This window comes from Symsagittifera roscoffensis, chromosome 6 (genome assembly GCF_963678635.1).
Source record: "Symsagittifera roscoffensis chromosome 6, txSymRosc1.1, whole genome shotgun sequence".
Lineage (NCBI taxonomy): Eukaryota > Metazoa > Xenacoelomorpha > Acoela > Convolutidae > Symsagittifera > Symsagittifera roscoffensis.
The window spans coordinates 19750896-19772091 of record NC_087067.1 but is presented as its reverse complement, the minus strand read 5'-3'; the positions used below and the strand labels follow the sequence as shown (position 1 = coordinate 19772091).

At 39.1% G+C, this 21196-nt stretch overlaps 1 protein-coding gene across 1 annotated transcript in view; it reads right to left on the bottom strand.

Annotated features, from left to right (window-relative positions):
- Window positions 1-3166: 3166 nt before the first annotated feature.
- The window catches only part of LOC134848638 (uncharacterized), a 42167-nt gene continuing 24137 nt past the window's right edge, over window positions 3167-21196 (bottom strand). The window contains exons 2-8 of the mRNA XM_063866156.1: window positions 7594-7672; window positions 6337-6410; window positions 5821-5907; window positions 5550-5722; window positions 4629-4809; window positions 3706-3863; window positions 3167-3525 (exon numbers count right to left, since the gene is read on the bottom strand). Coding sequence (XP_063722226.1) covers window positions 3342-3525; window positions 3706-3863; window positions 4629-4809; window positions 5550-5722; window positions 5821-5907; window positions 6337-6410; window positions 7594-7672 — 936 coding nt within the window. The 3' untranslated portion in view covers window positions 3167-3341. The remainder of the gene's footprint in view (window positions 3526-3705; window positions 3864-4628; window positions 4810-5549; window positions 5723-5820; window positions 5908-6336; window positions 6411-7593; window positions 7673-21196) is intronic.

Below are 21196 nucleotides of genomic sequence, written 5' to 3'. Positions count from 1 at the left end.
AATGTTCCCCCACCTACGTTTTTGAAATAATCGCCCATTTTTTCAAAATAATCGCCCATTCTTTTCAAATATTTATTCCGCCCAACAGGAGGTCCAATACAAACCATGTGTCAAACCATGTCTTGAAAACAGTGGCAATTTGAATCGAGCTTCACTGAAAAGTAGATTCAGATCTGCCCACTTTTTTTGTCAGTTAAATTAAAATTTGATAAAAAGTATCTGCTTAAAAATCTCTGACAGAATAATGCTAGCAGCGACAATCAAATGAGAGCAAGTTTCGACCGCAAGTTTAGAAAACACTTCAGTTTTTATTTCAATAAATTGGTTGAAACTTAAATTTAAAAAAAAAACAATTCTGTTCAAATTTGAAAAATTTTTTTAAAAACAATTGCTTTTCACTGCAAAAAAATGGAATTTTAGTGATGCTTACAAGCTTTTTGAGTGCAAACAACTTTGCTGTTAAAAAAGGAAGAATGTTAAGTAGACTAAACTAGTCCATTTTTTGACCATCCAGAAGGCAGCAAGTTTAAATTGTCATTAGATTGCTCTTTACTGTTTGCATTGAGAAGGGTGGAGATTTTTTTGTTTTTTACTTGGCCGAGAGGTTGATAAGTTGATGTCTTTCCACTTTAGGTCGGATCCAAAAAAGATTACAGATGTTGACTCAGAAATGTTGAAATCTTCAAAATAACGATTTGTTCTGCGAAGCTCTGAATGATCCGACTGTCCGATTTAAATCTTTGATGAAGAGTTCACTTTTTTTTAGAAAAAAATAGATTAATTTTCAAAAAGAATGATTTTTTTTCAGATTTTTTTGTTTTGTAAAAATCCTGCTCATACGCAATGTAAAACTTTCAGAGATATATTCAGCATATAGCAAAGTGTCAAATACATCAAATTTTATGCCTAAATTCAATTTGGAATGATTTACAAGCCGAATTCATTCTCCGCTTACGTGTTAATGGCACAAAAGATTTTGCGCATTAATTGTCTCAAATTCGCTAAACTGACAATATTTAAGCCTCCACAACTTTACGAAAATTGATCACAGGTGATATGTCTTCTTATTTTTGAGCTGAAGGATAACAATACCATTTGGCTATTTTTAAAAATGCCGTCAAAAATGGCTAGTTAAAATGTCGAAGTTTGTCTCATTGCCGAAAATGTCGAAAATAAACAACTCCGAGCACAAATAATTCGTCATTTTCCACGAAAGTTGGAAGAACAAGACAGTCGAGCAACTTGAGAAAAAAAGAAATTTGAACCAAGTCGTTGAGAGTTTTGGTGTGCAAGCTTCTAGAGAAAAAGTCGGGTTGAGCCAAGTCAAATTCATTTTGTGACGGTCGTTACAGTCAAAACATTCCATATTTTGGTTGCAAAAGTCGAAAAATAAATGGAATACCTTAAGGTTTTATAGGATGACTCATTTGCTTCGGAGAGTTTTAGAACATTGATTTTAAAGCATTGCCAGCCCTAAATTGTTAAATTTTATGGCTTATGCTTGCCTGGACTAAATTCAAGTTATACCCGCACTCAGTCAAAAGAGAAAATAATCGACAATATTACAATTATAATTAATATTTTTAACCAAATTATAATTAATTATAAGTGCCAAACTTAGATGTTTAAAAGATTTATAATCCATTATAATAATAACATTTTTCGTGACATAATAACAATTTATAATCAATTACAATTAATTATAATTTTTCCGAAAATCTCTTATAATATCTTAAGACCTCTTATAATCTGTTATAATAGATAATAATCTTTTTCTTTGCCAAAAATCTCTAACAATGAGATGTCTTGTCACACTTAGGTTCTTCTGAACACAAAGTTTTATCTTGAAACAAAAGTTTCATAGAGATTCCTTCATATTAGTTGAAAGGTTCCCGCGATAGGTGAAATACAACTCTTCCAAATAAACCTTGAAACTAAAGAAGTGTGCTGATGTTTTGGTGGTTAAGGATACTTAAAATGTGCATCAAGAAACAACTGTAATCAAGAAGAAATGAAAAAATAAAAACGTTATCAATTGATACGATTTGAAAACGGTTAAAAAATTACAAAACGGGAATCAAAAAGGATTATAAACAATTATAATAGATTATAATGGATTTTTTCTGCAAAACAAATGAATTAGAAATTCGGATAAAAATAATCAATTCTAATCATTTTTAATGTATTATAGCTGATTATATTTGATTTCAAAAAGAGAGATTTTATTAGATTTTTAATTGATTAAAATCAATTTTTCTCAATTTTAGTAGGACTGGTACTAAAGTCATATAAAAATCGACTATTAACTCCTGAAACTGGATGCAGGTAACCTTTGTCGACTTAATATTCTGGAAAATCAATACATCATACTTTGAATTCGTCAATGTAAAATCAAAAATGATGAGGAAACAAATATAGATTGAAGTTTAGTATTACTAAGAGCATAGTGCATGCAAATAAGGAAATCTTAACTAGTATTAAAATCTGAAAAACTATAATTAAATACCAGGTAGTTCTAAAAATTGCACATATTGCTTCGACTGCGGTGATTATCCAAAAGAAAGTGGCAAAGAAACTGAAAAGTGAGATAAATTATAGGCAACTTATAACGAACGTCTTTGCGACGTTCGGCGTTTTCTTATTTACATAACTGATATGAAAAACTATTATTTTTTTTTGAAAGTGTTTGTTTCTTATTTTAGCTGCGACGATAGTTCATTTCCACTTGGTGACAATGATCGGAATCAACCAAGTTCAAACTAGTTTAAACTCTACGAGATTTGTCACATTAACTTGAGAATTTAACCTGATTTTAATATATTAAGAAACTGTCAATAAACCAAAAGAAATCATTGAGCGCCAAAACAGGGAACTAAGGTTCAATGTCTTATTCAATTGAAAGGTAGGATGATGTTCGAGACCCACCATGATCCGTGCTCGTTGCTTGAGGGTGAAGCAACACTACCAAGCCCAGAAAAATAGCCAAAAAATTGCATTTAGATTTTAGCTAGGGGCACAACAGCGGTTATCCGTGAAGTGCTGAACGGTTCGTATGTTGGTTCTTTCCCTTGTGGATAAATCGTCTTAAAAACTATAAAAATACATTTCTATAAACTAATAGGTTGCACTCTGATATGGATATACTCTGATTTAAAGCATTCTAACAACTGATAATAAAATAAATACTGTCTAACTTCAGAGCAAAAAAACGCAGATAAAAATTCAAAAATATATGCTGTCAAGTTGCTGTTTTGATACAAAACAGTGTGGGTGTCCAACAAGTTTACAAATTTGCTGGAAAAGATATGACTGCAAATGATTAGACTTCAGCTGATCTGACTTCAATTGACCCCGTATGTGAACTTGTAAGATGGGAATCCAGTATCAGCTATGTCTGGAGAGTCTGCATGGCGATGGTGATGACCTCTGCTGATGCTGTTGACCTCTTGAAGTTGACTTCTTTCTTTCACTGTCTTCTTCCTTTTCTTGTTCAGCCCCCTCGCTCGTGAAAAGAAAGCGTAGGACCTTGAAAATATACGCTCAAATTTTCATTACCTATGGGTAATTGAAGCTAGATTAACACTTACCAGCTTAAAGCTAAGATAAAAACCTACCACCAACCGACCGACCCCCCCCCCCCCCCCCCCCCACAACCACTCCACCTCCCACTTCTTTTGAAAAATTTAATTCAAGTCTTTTTGTTACCTTTCCATTGCCAGTAGTACAGTACACAAAATGAAAGCAAGGGAGTAGTAGCTGCCACCTCTGATGTTTTTCACCTTCAGGATATGTCCATCCGGCCATCTGTAAGATATACTCATTGTGCTGAACAGACGCTCTTCTCGTAACATTGTAGAGGATACCTACAAACAAAAGCGTAGCGAGAGTAATTAACTTTTTTGCACCAGTCTCGATCAAGCTTAATTTTTTTGCACATAACTGAAATTCACATCGGTATAAGGTCCCCCTAAAGTTTTAAACGATAATTTCTCTTCTTACACACTGGAGCTAGAGTTCGTGCTTGACTCGTTGGAACTGTCTTGCGACGTATTGCTTGCGTATAAAAAATTTGATTTTGGTCCGAAAAAAAAGCATAATTTTGAAAACTCCGTTTTTTTGCACAATACTTTTTCAACGAGTTTTGGTACAGTTGTTGTTATGAAATTTAGACTTTGGCTCATTGGGTCTGCTGTATCTCTTTTTTCTTAAAATGGAAAAAAATTGAAACACGTGAGCAAAATTATATAGTTTTTGCCGAGTCGTAAAGCTTTTTAGATTTTGTTTTTACGAGGCAAGTGTTGGTTTTAGTTGCCGCGTATGTGAAATGTCAATTTGTATGTGAAATTTCAGAAAAAATAGAGACTAGGGGAAAGGGAAAATAGCAAAAGAAAAATATGTTTTCTTTTTTCACTTTTTTTACAATTTTTAAGCAAGAAATTTTTGTGCCACGGTGCAGTGTTATGACACATTTGTAACATGTCAGACTCTTTCAACGGATCAATTTAGTGCTCTAATGGACAAAAGCTCAATATCGATTCATTCAATGTTTTGTTATAATGGTCAGGTGTCGACATATTTTTCAGTGAAAACTCTCAGGAAGCAGAATAGTTTTCTCTTGTTTTTTTTACCAGAGTGACAATCTCGACGTCCTGCAGGTGTTCGTTCACGAGGGTCTCTTTACGTGTCATCTCGATTGAGGTCAGGGTCCCACTACCCACTGTGATGGGGATGATGCCACTCTGGTCCACAAGCAGAGTGTATGACCCCCTCGCACTCCCAATGCCCTCGTCGTAGTCCACTTCGTCACAGCTGTTTTTCGAAAAAAAAATAACTACAAAAACTGTTTTTTTTTCTAAAAATTTTATGATTTAACATTTATAGTTTATTTCATATAAAGCAAAAATAACCGGCTGCTGTGCAAGTAGCACAGCAGCATGTTGCAACCTGATTGAAGAAAAACTTTAAAAAAAAAACATTTTAAAAAACGAAAAAGAAAGTTTTTTTGTTTTAGACAGAAACGGCTACTAAAATAGGCAAACAGAAAAAACAAAGTCATAATTATTTGCCAATATATTGTTTAAAGTCCACTATAAAAAAGTCTGGAGGCCTGCTTTAATTCCTGTCTAATTTAGTATCTAATTTATTCTGAAAAAAAAACGAAAAATTTTGCCCAATTTTCAACTTTTTTTGAAAATCCCAATCACGAACAATATAGAATTTTGATATGATACCAATTTTGACACTTTTTGAGGTTTTCTCGTGGCAGTCAAAATAACTGGAATTTTTTTTTTGAAGTGTAGATAGTCGACTTGCAAAGATGTTACCATTACATTCAGCCCTTATATTGAAAATTAGACCATTGCAATCAAGTGATACCCTTAGAAAAAATACGCTAAAGGTAACAAGGTTCATCAGCGGAAACCACATGAGAGCTTTCTTTCCTCTGCTTTGGATTCCACTCATAAGAGTGCTAGTGCATCATAGACGATTGGTGCCCTTTGCCCTATTAATGCATGTGAGTTAATTCCATTAATTGTTATCCGACTAACATTTTCTGCCACTCGGCGCTGAAGTTGTCGAATGGTTTGGGTGTGATGTAGGTGAGATAGGAAATGAAGCTACTCGGGTTGATGCAGACTACCCTGTGAAGAAACCCATTCCGCCACTCTTTAGGACCCTCGAAGAACATGAAAGAGGCCCACACAGATTCCACTCGTTTGACCTTGAAACAGATAATTAAGTACATGAGAGAAACCCACTTAGATTCAACTCGTTTTTTATTGAATGTACTTTCATCGAGAGACTAAAATCTGTGACTACCTTGTCAATGATGATCCAATTTTGCTGGTCTTGGCTCTTCAGATAAGGAATGGCGAACACCGAGCAGTTCTGCAGAAGTTTAGGCTCCTGAAAAGTATAAAAGTCGCTCTCTTAATGATGATAACCAAAGTTATCGTTTTGCATATATTTGGGAGCATGTTTAGAAGCACATACTTTTGTGTTTTTCGGGTTTTTATCGCCGTTTGTTATTTACGAGGCTTAGCCGATCAATAATATCTGAGGAATTTTGTAGTAAAATGGGAACCCGTGTTGAGTTTACTTTGGAAATTAGCGATGAAAATAAAAAAAACAGCAATCGCTATAAATGATATTTACATTATTTTTCGATAGACTTTAATAAATCAGCAACATGCTGTAATAAGGCGGAATCATCCATAAAAATGTTCTTAAGACTTGGTTTAGATTTTTTCCATCGATGATTATTACTGGGAAGCTTGTTGTTATGATAATTATAGAACACACTGCTGATATTTGTGAAAACTTGGAACTACTTACTCTCGTGTCTCTTGAAAATCCCTGATGGCGCAGTGCAACTAGCTCAAATTCTTTGAAAGCGGCCAACACAATTGCTGAAATTAAACGTCTTAACACAGGCAAAAAGTTGTTTATAAGTAATTTGAACTTCCCCCAAACTGCACTTTTACCCAAATTTCAAAAAGCCTACTCGAACTGAAGACATGTTCGAGTTACTTTTGGGAGCCTTGTAAATCTAGTATATATTGGCGCCGAAGGCGCCTTTAGAAAAAAATTAGGGTCCATCAGCCAAAAAAAAAGAGACCTTAAAATAGTACAAAAGGGGCCCTTTGGGTCGGCAAGGTGTCGAATCCCTGAGAGGAAGAAGGAAGGAAGCGTCTGCCCTCCCCCTTCGCCCCTAAACTCGCTGGTTTGATCACATGAGAAATTTCAACGGCACACTAAATATGTTGAAAAACAAAAATTAGCTATATAAAGCTAATTTAATAAGTTTTCTAGCTAAAACATCCCATGTGCCATAGAGGGGTCCCATGAAACTAATTGGGTCCCCAATATAATTACAGTGACTCAAAAATTTATTGCCTCCATGTTGTCAATTAACAACAAGTTGGCTCAACAATTTTTTGAAAAAGTTTTGAAAACAAGCGATCGGCGTCTACTGTTTTACTTAAATGCTGCATTTTAAAAAAAAAAAACTACTGTGATGAAAGATCCTCTGGGTTTTAAAGGGACCTCTATATATCTTGATTGTACTTTTTTAGATTTTCTTATCCACTTTCCTCCTCAATTTCTCGCCAAAACTCTGTATCTGGTCAAAAATTGACTTCTAGTTCTTGTAATTTATGGAGACCCGAGCGAGCGCTTTTTATTGTGAAGTTTTTAAAAAGATGCATTTGAAAATACATTTCTATTTAAAGAGCATCATTCTCGGCAACGGGAGGATATATGACGAGGGAACGCATCTCAGAGGAAACCTGCACTCTTGATACTGTTTTGCGACAACCGTTATTGACCGATCAACCGTAATGCTTTAAATGTGTGTGTGTGTGTGTGTGTGTGTGTGTATGAGAGAGAGAGAGAGAGTGTGTATGTGTGCGTGTGCGTGTGCGTAAGTATGTGTGCATAATTGTTTTGAAGAGATCAAAACCGTACAAAAAGACCCCAAATAGCCATTTACGGCGGATTTTTTTCAAACTTTTCATTAAAAATAAAAGTTTGCTAGTTGCAAAAATTGAAGATCAAAACTAATCTGGATTTTGTGCTTCAAGTGATACTGACTTGTGTTGGGGTATTGTTCAATGTCGTGGTACTCTGTCACTGTTCCTATGATCTTCACATTTTCCAGAATGATCATAACCTGAAACAGAAAAATTAATCAGAAGTAATTAAATAGAAGTAATCGTTATGTGAGAAAAAAAGAATTGTTGATTAGTCGCTTAGACGACCAAGGTTTTATCAAAACAACTCAGTAAAGCTTAATTTTAACTGAAAGTCTAATGACAGGAAATCAATATGGCCAATCAACTTAGTTCAAAATCAGAAACTTGTTCATGCAAGAAAGAGTAAATTGACATAAGAATTGAATCATTCTGACATTTTTTGGTAGTACAAGACTTATCGTTAAAGCACCTCGGAATTCAAAATTCCTTATTACCTTTGGCGCTCGTAGCAACAGCCATGACAATTCGGCAAATGAAATTCAATGAAAACTTTCCATTGAGCCAGGTGTAGATGAGGCCTGGGACCCGTGCAAATCTTTTAGAACTTGAACAAATTTTGAAAAAAAAAACAGTTCATGATTTTATCGTCTTTTCAATTTTTTACTTGAGGTTATCAGCAGATTTAAGAAGGGCGGGGAGGGAGGGTGGGGCATTACGAGGCCAAACTGTGCATTCTATGCATTGTAAGCGGATTCCGCAACAGGCCAAAATTAGATTTGCCGCGGAATCCGCAACATTGCTTTTTTTCTTTGATCTTCTTTGCTGTTTCGGATTCCACAAACAAATATCTAAAGCACTGTACCGAACAGAACTCTAAAGCACTGTACCGAACAGAACAGAATTCAGAACAGTTTATGGAATCCACAAACAAATAAAAAGACATGTGTATAGTTGAATTGAGCTGTTGCGTAATCCGCAACTGTAAGCGGAGTCCGCAAATTGTAAAAGGAATCAAAAATTTAAAAGTGGAATCCGCAAATTGTAAGTTGAATCGGCATTTTGTTTGCGGATTCCGTTTACATAGATGTATGTGTAGTAGCGTTTAAAATTATATCTTTTAACTACTACATTGATCAACTACCATTTGAAATGCCAAACGTTCGATCTCAATTCCTGTCACACACCCAACTTCGACCTCAAATGCTGTCGAACATACCCAACTTAGATCTCAATTCCTGTCAGACATACGCAACTTCGATCTCGTCTCAATTCCTGTCAAACATACCCAACTTCGATCTCACTTCCTGCAAACACTTCGATCTCAATTCCTGTCACCAATCTCAATTCCTGCCAGCTGAACAAACATAAGTAAACTTATTTATCAAGCATTTCAAGCATTTCAATTAAAATAAAAACGTTTTAGTTTAGTCATTCTGAAAAATTTTCAAATTGCGAAGCCAGAACATAGTGAGGAGCCGTAACATTTTGAGGAGTTATTTTCGTGTTTTGAACTTAAAACTTAATTTTGCTGTAGGCCAAGTTCTGGTAATTTTAATCTATTACTAGTTTACTCAAATTAGTTTAACAGACCATTTAACCCCTGTGAACAAACCTAAAATTTTTCAGGAACAAACAGACAAAAAGTGTGCGCCTATCCAGTGCACAGTTTGCCCTCGTAATGGGCGGACGCCTAATTCTCTCAGGAATTCGACCCCCTGCCGACCCACGGGTCCCCCTTTGCACTAATCTGAGATATCCATTTTTGGTGATGGACTTAAAATTTTTCTATTAGTGCCTTTAGCGCCAATATTGAATTTATTCGGTTTTGTGTTTCCAAAATTATGATCTTAAAAGTGTGACATCCATCGATTTAGTTAACCAATGTTTTAAGATTTGTTCGTGGATTCCGCTGACAATGGTTAAATCCTTGCTTTTAAATTCCGCAACTGCATATGCAAGTTCAGTAATGAATCAATTTCTGAATCCACCATCAGTATGCGGAATCCGCTTACATTTGCGGATTTTGCTTACAAATTTCGCGGATTCCACTTACAATTTGCGAGATCCTCTTGCAGTTGCGGAATCCCAAACAACTAGCTATGTTTTTTTTGTTGCGGAATCCGCAACAATTTAAATGAGTCGACAAAATTTACATTACCAGTATATGTAGGCGGATTCAACGTAAATCTTGTAAGTGGAATCCACGTACATTTTGCAACATGTTCAAATACTTTTCTCTGGAATCCAGGAAAACAAAGACACAAAACTGTGCGCCTATCCAGTGCACAGTTTGGCCTCGTAATGCGCGGACGCCTTCTTCTCTCAGTAATTTGATCCCCTGCCGACCCTTGCACTATTCTGAGATATCCATTTTTGAAATCCAATTCCTGTCAAACACCCAGCTTCAGTATTTGGGATTGATGAAGTCCCAACTCGAATACTGATATAAATCGGCGATATGCTGTGCGTTGTATTTCTAAACACATTCAACTCAATGGCTCCAAATAATGAATTCAATCGGTGTAGTGTTTCCAAAACGGTGATCCGAAAAGTTGTTTGCTGGGATATGTATCCCAAATACTAAAGGATGACGTGCACCGACTTAGTTAACTAATGTTTGTGGATTCCGCTGATAATAATTAAGCCCTTGCTTTGAAATTCCACACTGCTAAAGATAAGAATTCCAGCTCTAGCATTTAATTTTTCATATGCAAGTACAGTAATAAACAAAACTTAAGGATTCCACTTACATTTGCGGATTCCACTTACACTTTGAGGAATCCACTTACAGTTGCGAAATCCAGAACAACTAGCTATTTTCGGTTGTTGCGGAATCTGCGACACAAAGAATGTGCCGACACAATGTACGTTACACTTATTTGTACGCGGAATCCACGGAAATTTTGTATTTGGAATCCACATACAATTTGGAACTTGTTTAAAGATTAGCTTCTGGAATCCAGGAACATACAGACACAAAATTGTGCGCCTATTCAGTGCACAGTTTGGCCTCGTTATGGACGGGCGCCTTCTTCTCTGAGGAATTCGACCCCCTGCCGACCCAAGGGTCCCCCTTTGCACTAATCTGAGATACCCATTTTTGGTGACGGACCTAAAATTTTTCTATTAGTGCCTTTAGCGCCAATATTGAATTTATTCGGTTTTGTGTTTCCAAAACTATGATCTTAAAAGTGTGACATCCATCGATTTAGTTAACCAATGTTTTAAGATTTGTTCGTGGATTCCGCTGACAATGGTTAAATCCTTGCTTTTAAATTCCGCAACTGCATATGCAAGTTCAGTAATGAATCAATTTCTGAATCCACCATCAGTATGCAGACTCCGCTTACATTTGCGGATTTTGCTTACAAATTTTGCTTTCAGTTTGTAGTTCAAATTAAGAGATTGATTTATTTTAGCACAAATACAGTGCTGATTTAAATTATCCGGACAAAACGAACAAAACTTGAATTTTCAAACGCGTTTTTCTCAAATTGGGTTAAGATTAGACAAAAAATGAAGAGAACAAAAGTTGCTTAGAATTTCACCAGAATTAATATGATGCCATTTTTTCTCCAAAATTCTCAACAAAAAATTTACCCCAAAAATGGGTCATTTTGGCTTTTTTCAATTAATCAAGAATTACGCTGAAACTACTTTGTTAATTGATAAGAAAATTATATCACAGGAAGCCTCTTACGCAGCTCAACAAAGTTTAAGAAGAGTTAAATCTTCAAAAACCAGTATAAGAGAAAAAGTTTTCACTTGATAGTTTAAACATTTTAAACATTTTTGCGCAAATTTTCAAGATTTAACTCTTCATAAACTTTGTTGAGCTGCGTAAGAGCCTTCCTATGATATAATTTTCTTATCAATTAACAAAGTAATTTCAGCGTAATTCTTGATTAATTGAAAAAAGCCAAAATGACCCATTTTTGGGGTAAATTTTTTGTTGAGAATTTCGGAGAAAAAATGGCATCATATTGATTCTGGTGAAATTCTAAGCAACTTTTGTTCTCTTCACTTTTTGTCTAAACTCAACCCAATTTGAGAAAAACGCGTTTGAAAATTCAAGTTTTGTTCGTTTTGTACGGATAATTTTAATCAGCACTGTATAGTACCTGGTCAAAAGCGATAGGAAAAAAATGCATGTTTTTTTGCAAGTTAAATTGAGTTTCAAAAAATCTAGAAAATTGTAGTTTCTCAAAAGAAAGAAGTGTCTGCAAGTCTTTGTTTTAAAATTTAACTTGCAATCGGAACTTTATGTCGAGTTGCATCTAATCAAACAAATTCAAAAAAAAAACAATCAACCATCAAACAATAAGGGATTTCTTAAGGAAATGGAGACAAATTATAAGAAATTAAAAAAGATGCAATAAACTTAATGCACTTCGCAACTTCTTTGCCTTCATATAAAAACTAAAAAAATATCGCATATGAATGTACTATTAATTCGCTTTCTATGAAAAAAAATTTGAATCGAAACCAAGGTTAACAAGTATAAAGTTTTTTCTTATTTTGAAGAATAAAAAACAATTCTTATCAATAAAAAATTTTGATCAATTAAAAACAAATTTTTTCGCATCAAATGGTAACAGTTCGAATTCACTCAAAAACTTCCAGAAGTTGACACACTGTAAAACTGGTGATTCTACTGTATTACATGCTATAGTAACCTGAGCGTAAGATTGATTCGTCATTAAGTTAAGTAGTACAGCAAACAAAGGGTAAAGTTCGAAATAGTTCAATCTTCAAAGATATAGTCCCTCTTATGGCCAAAAACTCAGGTGAAGTAAAATCGGCGGACCCACCCCCTTAAATGGGAACTACAGTGGCTATGTTTATGAAACTCATAGGACGGATACTAGAGATGATTTGAACCGGGCATGCAAAATCCATAACCCCCGGACCCCCCGGCGCCAAGTGATAACGGTCCCCAGATGTGTAAATGGCCCTTTTAGAACTTGGTAATTAGCGGTTGGAATGGAACAGAAATATAGTATGTTATAGACCTAGTTGAGAAAAGTTTAAATTCAGAAACCCAGACCCCTCAGACCCCCACTTCCGGTTTTATGCCCTATGCAAATAGACCCCCCCTCCCGACTTCCGGGAGTCGTTTCTCGGCCACCGATGAACGCAGGGAGCTGAAATTTGGAGGGATGATAAGCAATTGGAAAAACACCCCCTTAGACCGGAAATAGGCAATTTACGCGAAATAATGAGCAAGAGCATATCAATTTTATTGCGGCAATGGACATAAGATACGGACCCCGAAAAAAGACCCTTTGTGAGTGAAAACTCTCCGGTGATTCCTTCCGGTGTTAATAGCCTTTTCCAGGAAAAAGTGATAATGGACCTTAGAAATGGGATAACTTGTGAAGTATTAATGGGATATGAATGAAACTTGGTAGTTAGGACCCCCATGGGATTCTGAACCCAAATATGGAAGCTTGACCCCGGTTGACCCCTGGGTGACCTTAAATTGACCTTTGGGTTTTTTGACCCCAAAAAGGCATGGAAAACCCCAAGATTAACACCGGAAAGTGGCGTATTTCCCAGCCCAACCCCTGGAAATGAGAATGGGTCACCTTGCTAAAAAGTTGGGAGGAAAACTTATATATTGGGAATTACAGCAGAAGCTGATAGAGATACAGCTTTTACATTGCAACCTTGGAGTAGAGGATTTAATTTAAAGTGAACTTGGTAAACATTGGGTTCAATTTAGCTTGGCGAATGCGCTATTAATAGAATATCAATCAGGGTAAAAGAAAAGTAGTCCCAGAAGAAATTGGTAGTAATAGAGGCATAGCATTAGGGTTAAGTTTCCTAAGTAGTATGAATGGACGGGAAATTTACTTGGCTCTCCGGAGGTGACTTTTTGGTTTAATTTGACCCCTAAAATACGAACTACGTTACCCTAATAGCTAGCAGGTCGGGATTGGAATAGAGTACAGGTAGAAATTTTAGATGCTTGGAATGAATTAGCTACCAATGAAAAGGGTCTCCCCTACCCTTGGGAGGTCGGAACGTTAACGGGATAATTAAAATAAAGACCTTGAGAATAAATACTGAGTAAACATAGCATGGTTTGGAGGTTAGTTGAACTCGAGAGCTGAAGTTCACAGAGTACATGAATTGGTTGATTAGAATCATATGACATTTGTTTGCTTGGTCAAATTGTGACAGCTACCGCATTTCGGATATCTAATAAGTGTGAAAAGATTGATAAAAGAAACCGAAGTTGGCACGTGGCAGAGTTGACAGGAGGAGGGATATAGTCTTAAAAAATGTGCGGACGGGTGATTTAGGCGGATGTCAGGACTGATAGGGAATGGCGTGACTTAACTAAAACTAAATGTAAAGAAAGATAAGGAATTGGAGGGTACCGGAGAGCCTGTAAGAGTCAGAAGAATTATTGCGAGCGAATCGAATAGTTGGTTCTCAATTAGTTAGAGAACAATTTGGGCTACAAGCTAAGGTAGTCGCTTGATTCTCAAAGTAAAGTGAGAACGAGTTGGAAGACTTGTTAATGTGAATGTAGATTAGTTAGTGAAGTTGAGTTAGGCTATCTAGAGGATAGCGGAATTGTTGTTGAACGATTGATATTGAAAGAAGTTCTCGAGGAGAACGTTAGTTAGTAGTGAGGTGCTAATTGAACTGCAGGAGGCAGTTGGTTTAAATAATAGTAATTGCGAACCCCTTTCTTTAATTGAATGATTAATTTGTATTTCAGCCAATTATAGACTACTCTGTGTTTGGTTATATTCATTTTTTAATTCATTCTTATTATTTGAATTGTTGTTGCGATCGATTATTGGTTGACGGGTGAGATACAGTCGGAAGAGCACGAATCACGGGGCGAGCAGCACAGTACAGTACAGATCAGCCAACCACCAAATCAACCCTTTTGGGATTGTGAACAGTACTGGGAATCGGTTGCCCCGCTGACTTCAGTACCAAAGGGAACATATTGCGGCGGTGTGAAATAGCGAGCAAGACCGACCTGGAGATATTGTGAATTCCCCACGTTTACAGTGGCGCTCCTGGGTGGGCGCTATTCTGGATTGTAGCTGCAACGACGATTTGTGCGGGATTACGAGGACGAGAAGAGCCAACGAACGATCGACGAAACAATTGCGATGGCAATCAACGATCAAGTCAGACAGACAGACGGGAGTGTTCAGATTTGGTACGATACGACCAGATCGGTTCCCCTCGAGCAGTTATCAGAACTGACGAGACTGGAGGAAACACTTTGCCTGGATAGCAGACGCCAATCGATGGGACGATGAGCAGGCCAGGATGGTGCTGCCGACTTGCCTGACAGGCTGGGCATTGGATAAGTTCACGAGCATGCCAGCTCACTTTCGAGAGAAAGTTGACGGGTTCGAGGAGCCGACGCTAGACAGAATGCTCGCGGAACTCGAGCAGAGGTTGATGCCATTTCAGACACAATCAGCTGCGAGGGCTGAATTCAAGAACCTCATGCAGGAGGAAGGCGAGGGCTTGAGAGATTTTGCAAGACGAGTGCGATACTTGGGTGAAGTTGCAAATACAAACCTGGCAGCTCAAGCCCGAGACGACATGAACCGCGAACAGTTCACTGATGGATTGTGTGATTTCGAGCTTCAGGAATTGCTTCTGCGAGAAGACCTCGAGAATTTCAACCAGGCGGTAGCCCGAGCACAGGCTCTAGATATGGCACGCAAAACAGTCAGGATGAAGAGTAGGAGACGGCCAAATCACGTTCGGTCGGTGCACGATGTTCAAGACCTGACGACTGAGGCTGGCGGAGACAGTACGCTGACTGCCGAGAGTCAACAGATACGGACGGAGCTGACGATATTGCAGACGCACAGTGATCAGAGGCTGGATCAAATGATGAAGGCTCAGAACAACCTGGCGAAGTAGATTGATGTCCAGAGTTCGAGGTATGATGAGGTGAGATTGCAGATGCAGATGCAGGAATCACGCCAGAACGATCTGGCGGCTCAAATAATGGCCCAGATGCAGAAGTTAACGACAATGATAGGTAGGTTCGTTGATCCTTGTAACCCCAGGCCAAAGAGTCACACCCGACGGGGAGAGAATCAGCAACGCGACTTTGCGAACCCAATTGGGCGACAGAGTGGAAACAACCCATGGACTCAGGGTGGTTGTTTTAATTGTGGACAGGTGGGCCACATTGCGAAAGGATGTCCCCAAAGAAGCGCGAACCATTTAAACTACCAAGGGCCGGGACAGTAGGCAAGTTCGATGGAGGATTTGTCCCGGCCGATTTTAAGAAACAGCAGGCGGAAAGGCGAACGCAAGCTACAGGAACTCAGTCTTGCGCGCAATACGATACGAATGCAAATAATGATGGAGAAGGGCTGAGCGAGAAGGTACTGGAGCAGGAACAAGTTCTATCGATATTGGAGCGACCACCAAGGATCAGAGAGAGAGCGACCCAAAGTTGGAAACGAAACAGAATTTGCGGACGCGCATCGAGCGTGTTGGAATCAGTCATGATGTCAGCGATCCACGCGGAGCAGTCGTTAATGCTTGCGTAGGCGGAACCCATGTTGAGGTGCTGCTTGATACCGGAGCCGCTACCGACCTCATAAGGTCATATGTTGCGCGGAGAATGGTTGACGCACCGACGATGGAACGCTATGTAGGTCGACTGGAGACAGCAGACGGACAAATAATGGCGGTCGACGGAGTTGTCAGAACTCGCTTCAAGTTGGGCGACTTTGCCGAAGAAGTCGAAGCGCTTATGGTCCCGAAAATGCAAGCCGAGATGGTCCTAGGACTACGATCGATGAAAGAGTATCAGTGTTTTTTGGTGTTCAATCGCGGAGAAGATTTCTTGTGGACGGGGACGAGAGAAGGTTCAATGGTACCCATACGGCACTTGGCTCATAGGCCTTCTCCGGAGCGGATGCCCTCTCTGCCATATGAACCGGGTGGACAGATTAAAGGAAATCATATTCCAAGCTCAGACATGCGAAAGAGGTTGATTGTGAAGATAACAGCGGCAGTGGAGTCTCCCGACAAAATCTCGGAAGGGTGGCCGACGAGTTATGACGATCACAGTATAAGTATGGTTCAAGAAATGAAAGTGGAGGAATACGAAATGTACGGGTGCCCAGAGCCTGTTTCATTAGATGAAGCTGTGAGACGAACTCATGGAGGAAGCCGAACAGAGAGAGTTGCAGTGGTTCGAGAGACAGAGGTGGAAGAAGTAGTCGACAGCGACGCGATTCGATGGGAACGAACGAACGAAGAGATTGCGACAATGCAGGAAGAAGACGAACGATTGCGCAAGTATTCTACTGGGCAGGAACAGCAGACGAGATGAGCGATATGCCTTCATTGGGAACGAAACTTATTCCGAAGGAGTAGGCCATACAGTATGGACCTGAAACACTGGCCTACTGGTCAAGATGGGATGAGTTGAGTTTTCGGGGAGGAATACTTTACAAGAAATGGTTCCAGAGAGATGGGTCAAAGCCGATACTTTTGACGGTTGTTCCAGCAGCAGGACAAAAGGAAATCCTCGGACATTCAATGGAGAGCAGAGGGGGACAGCTTGCAACCGAGAAGATGTTGGCGAAGATACGACGACGATATTGGTGGCCAACGATGAGGACGGATGTCGAAAGAAAAGTCCAGTGGTGCTTAAGCCAAGCAGCACATAGTGCCAGTGGGAAAAGGAAGCGAGCTGCGGTTCAAGCCCCATTTGATCCCGGAATCAGATTCAGTAAGTTGACAATGACGATGGCGACAGGGACAAGAGCGAAGCATGTATTGTTTATGACGGACATGTTCACGATGTATGCGATTGCAGTCCCTCTTGTATCAACAGATGCATCAGACGTGGCTCAAGCAATTGTGGACATTGGGTACTGAAGTTTGGAACTCCCAATGCTTTGCGTACGGACCAGGGAAAAATCTTTGGCAGTAAACTGATCAAGGAGATGTGCCGACTCTTGGGAATTGATGTAACTCCGACTTTGCCATACAAACCCGAAGGTAGAGAGCTGACAGGGCCATTTAAGGATAAGATGACGAAGGTGATTTCAAAGTACTGTGCGGAGAACCCAAAGACGTGGGATACGATGTTGCCGTATTTGAGTTTTGTGTACAACACGACTATTCATTGGACGACAGGAGCGACGCCATTCAGTCTGGTTCATGGTCAGGAATGCCAGTACCCCATTGACCTGTTCTAGGCGAAACCTCACGACGAAGTGCTGACGAAGGATGGTTTTGCAGAGGAACTAGATGAGCTCTTCCGAGATGCTCATAGCAGTGCCAGAGAAATCCTTGGGACGGATCAACGACGACAGGAGGATCAGTACTGGAAGAAAGTTCATGGAGAACCATACGCAGCTGGAGATAAAGTCTGGGTGTGGGCGAAGGAAAATTTCAAGTCGAGGAAGCACTTTGATCCATGGGAAGGACCATATGTTGTGATGGCCAGGCTGTCGGAAGTCAGGTACAAGATGGCAAAGGAGTCAGCTCCTAGCAAAGTCAAGTTTTTGCACTTCAACATGCTGAAGCGATTCAAAAAAGAGACGGTACAGTCAGATGAGGCTACTAGCAGCAAGCTACCGACACCCTATCGGTCGGTTAACTTCTTCGATGGCCCGGAGATGTATGATGAAGATGAGTTGTTGTGGGCGAACAAACAGGAGGTTTTAAGTCATGACCCAGGCCCACGAGATGTACCAGTGAGATTTTTGCCTGTGAGAAATCGAGCAACCTAGCCAAAATTTAATCCGCCCGGGAGAAATGTGCGAATTCGGGCGATGCCCGAACACTTCGCTGATCCACCACGAACGATGCGAGAAGTGGCTAGGAGGGAAGAAGAAGCGATTGAGGCATACGATGCGACGGATCTGGAGGCCAGAAGGGAAGAGGAGCCAGCGAATCTACCCTGTGAGGCGGAAGACAGAACACTTGGCGAGGTGATGGTTGCCGAACCGGTGATGGAAATTGGAACTACAGATGATGGCGGTCGACCAACTCGAGTAAGGAGACCACCTGTACGGTTTGGAATCGACGAGTTTGTGAGTTAAAACTTACATTGGTAGACTGTCTCTTTTTATCTCATTAGTTGGTGCTTAGTTACATTGAGTGCGATCCCACTTGAACTGTTGCGCAGACAATTGATAGTGATGATTATGAATGTGAAAGGGTTGGATCGTACCATGAAAATAAAACTAAATCAGTTATGTCCCCTCTTAGATTACTCTTTGTGCTATATCATTAATTATTTAACGGGGACTAACTGTTGGGTCCGCGATATTTGAAGGGTAAAATTTAAAAGGGAGGGAAAACGACTAAGTGTTAGGGAGCACGGCGAAGGGAAGAGTTATGTAACTTATCATTAGGCTTTGTTAGGAGTTACTTTATACCATTTTCGGGAGAATAATAGACTAGAAGGGAAGACTGTAGAACTGGTGATTCTACTGTATTATATGCTATAGTAACCTGAGCGTAAGATTGATTCGTCATTAAGTTAAGTAGTACAGCAAACAAAGGGTAAAGTTCGAAATAGTTCAATCTTCAAAGATATAGTCCCTCTTATGGCCAAAAACTCAGGTGAAGTAAAATCGGCGGACCCACCCCCTTAAATGGGAACTACAGTGGCTATGTTTATGAAACTCATAGGACGGATACTAGAGATGATTTGAACCGGGCATGCAAAATCCATAACCCCCGGACCCCCCGGCGCCAAGTGATAACGGTCCCCAGATGTGTAAATGGCCCTTTTAGAACTTGGTAATTAGCGGTTGGAATGGAACAGAAATATAGTATGTTATAGACCTAGTTGAGAAAAGTTTAAATTCAGAAACCCAGACCCCTCAGACCCCCACTTCCGGTTTTATGCCCTATGCAAATAGACCCCCCCTCCCGACTTCCGGAAGTCGTTTCTCGGCCACCGATGAACGCAGGGAGCTGAAACTTGGAGGGATGATAGAGAGTGACGAAATACAGCTTGTATTATAATTTCAACCAAATCCAGCGTACACAGAGTACATGAATTGATTGATTAGAATCATATGACATTTGTTTGCTTGGTCAAATTGTGACAGCTACCGCATTTCGGATATCTAATAAGTGTGAAAAGATTGATAAAAGAAACCGAAGTTGGCACGTGGCAGAGTTGACAGGAGGAGGGATATAGTCTTAAAAAATGTGCGGACGGGTGATTTAGGCAGATGTCAGGACTGATAGGGAATGGCGTGACTTAACTAAAACTAAATGTAAAGAAAGATAAGGAATTGGAGGGTACCGGAGAGCCTGTAAGAGTCAGAAGAATTATTGCGAGCGAATCGAATAGTTGGTTCTCAGTTAGTTAGAGAACAATTTGGGCTACAAGCTAAGGTAGTCGCTTGATTCTCAAAGTAAAGTGAGAACGAGTTGGAAGACTTGTTAATGTGAATGTAGATTAGTTAGTGAATTTGAGTTAGGCTATCTAGAGGATAGCGGAATTGTTGTTGAACGATTGATATTGAAAGAAGTTCTCGAGGAGAATGTTAGTTAGTAGTGAGGTGCTAATTGAACTGCAGGAGGCAGTTGGTTTAAATAATAGTAATTGCAAACCCCTTTCTTTAATTGAATGATTGATTTGTATTTCAGCCAATTATAGACTACTCTGTGTTTTGTTATATTCATTTTTTAATTCATTCTTTTTATTTGAATTGTTGTTGCGATCGATTATTGGTTGACGGGTGAGATACAGTCGGAAGAGCACGAATCACGGGGTGAGCAGCACAGTACAGTAAAGAGCAGCCAACCACCAAATCAACCCTTTTGGGATTGTGAACAGTACTGGGAATCGGTTGCCCCTCTGACTTCAGTACCAAAGGGAACATATTGCGGCGGTGTGAAATAGCGAGCAAGACCGACCTGGAGATATTGTGAATTCCCCCACGTTTACACAATCTATTAGCTAATGAGCAAAAAGTTGATTTTTTTTGCAAAAAGAGGAAACAGTATTCTTTACATCTTTATGATAAAAGCAATCATTTTGAGTTCATAAACGGCCTGAATCTATTTATTCAAAAAAGACTCGGCATAATTCCTCATATTTAATTTTTCAATTGCATCATAAAAACTTGATTTAAAATCCTGAAATTGGCGTAACCTTTTACCCGCAAACTGTATTTTTCTGATTTAATTTCCTTTCTTACCTTTTTGTCTACTCTGCTAGTCCGATTTTGTGTTGAACTTTGCTTAGCAAAGAAATGATTGATACCGCGTTTCAATGAAAAAAAATGTTACACCTCTCATTGCAGCCCCCAAATTCATTGCAGCCCCATACAAAAATAATGTGCACATACAGTTAATTTGAGAGACCGTCATTGTTATGGAAGAATTTTTTTCTAGAGTTAGGGAAGACAGCTAGGAGAGGGGCTTCTGTAGAACATACCACTAAGTTAACATCATACTGCCCACCAAGTAGTTGGGGGGGGGGGGGGGGGGGGGAGATGGTAGCTTGGTTCTAAGTTGAGGTTTTCAGTCAATCAGAATGGATTATTTTACATTCAGAGTTTAGCAAATTTAGCGGAAGTGACGGGGGGAGGGGTGTTAACTTGATCCAAAATAAATTTAACAAATCAATTTTAAATAAATAAATATTTGCATAACTAAATGGCAAAAACTAACCTGTTGCATTGTCGACAGAGCCATGAGTGCCACAAAAAATAATACCGCAATGTACATAA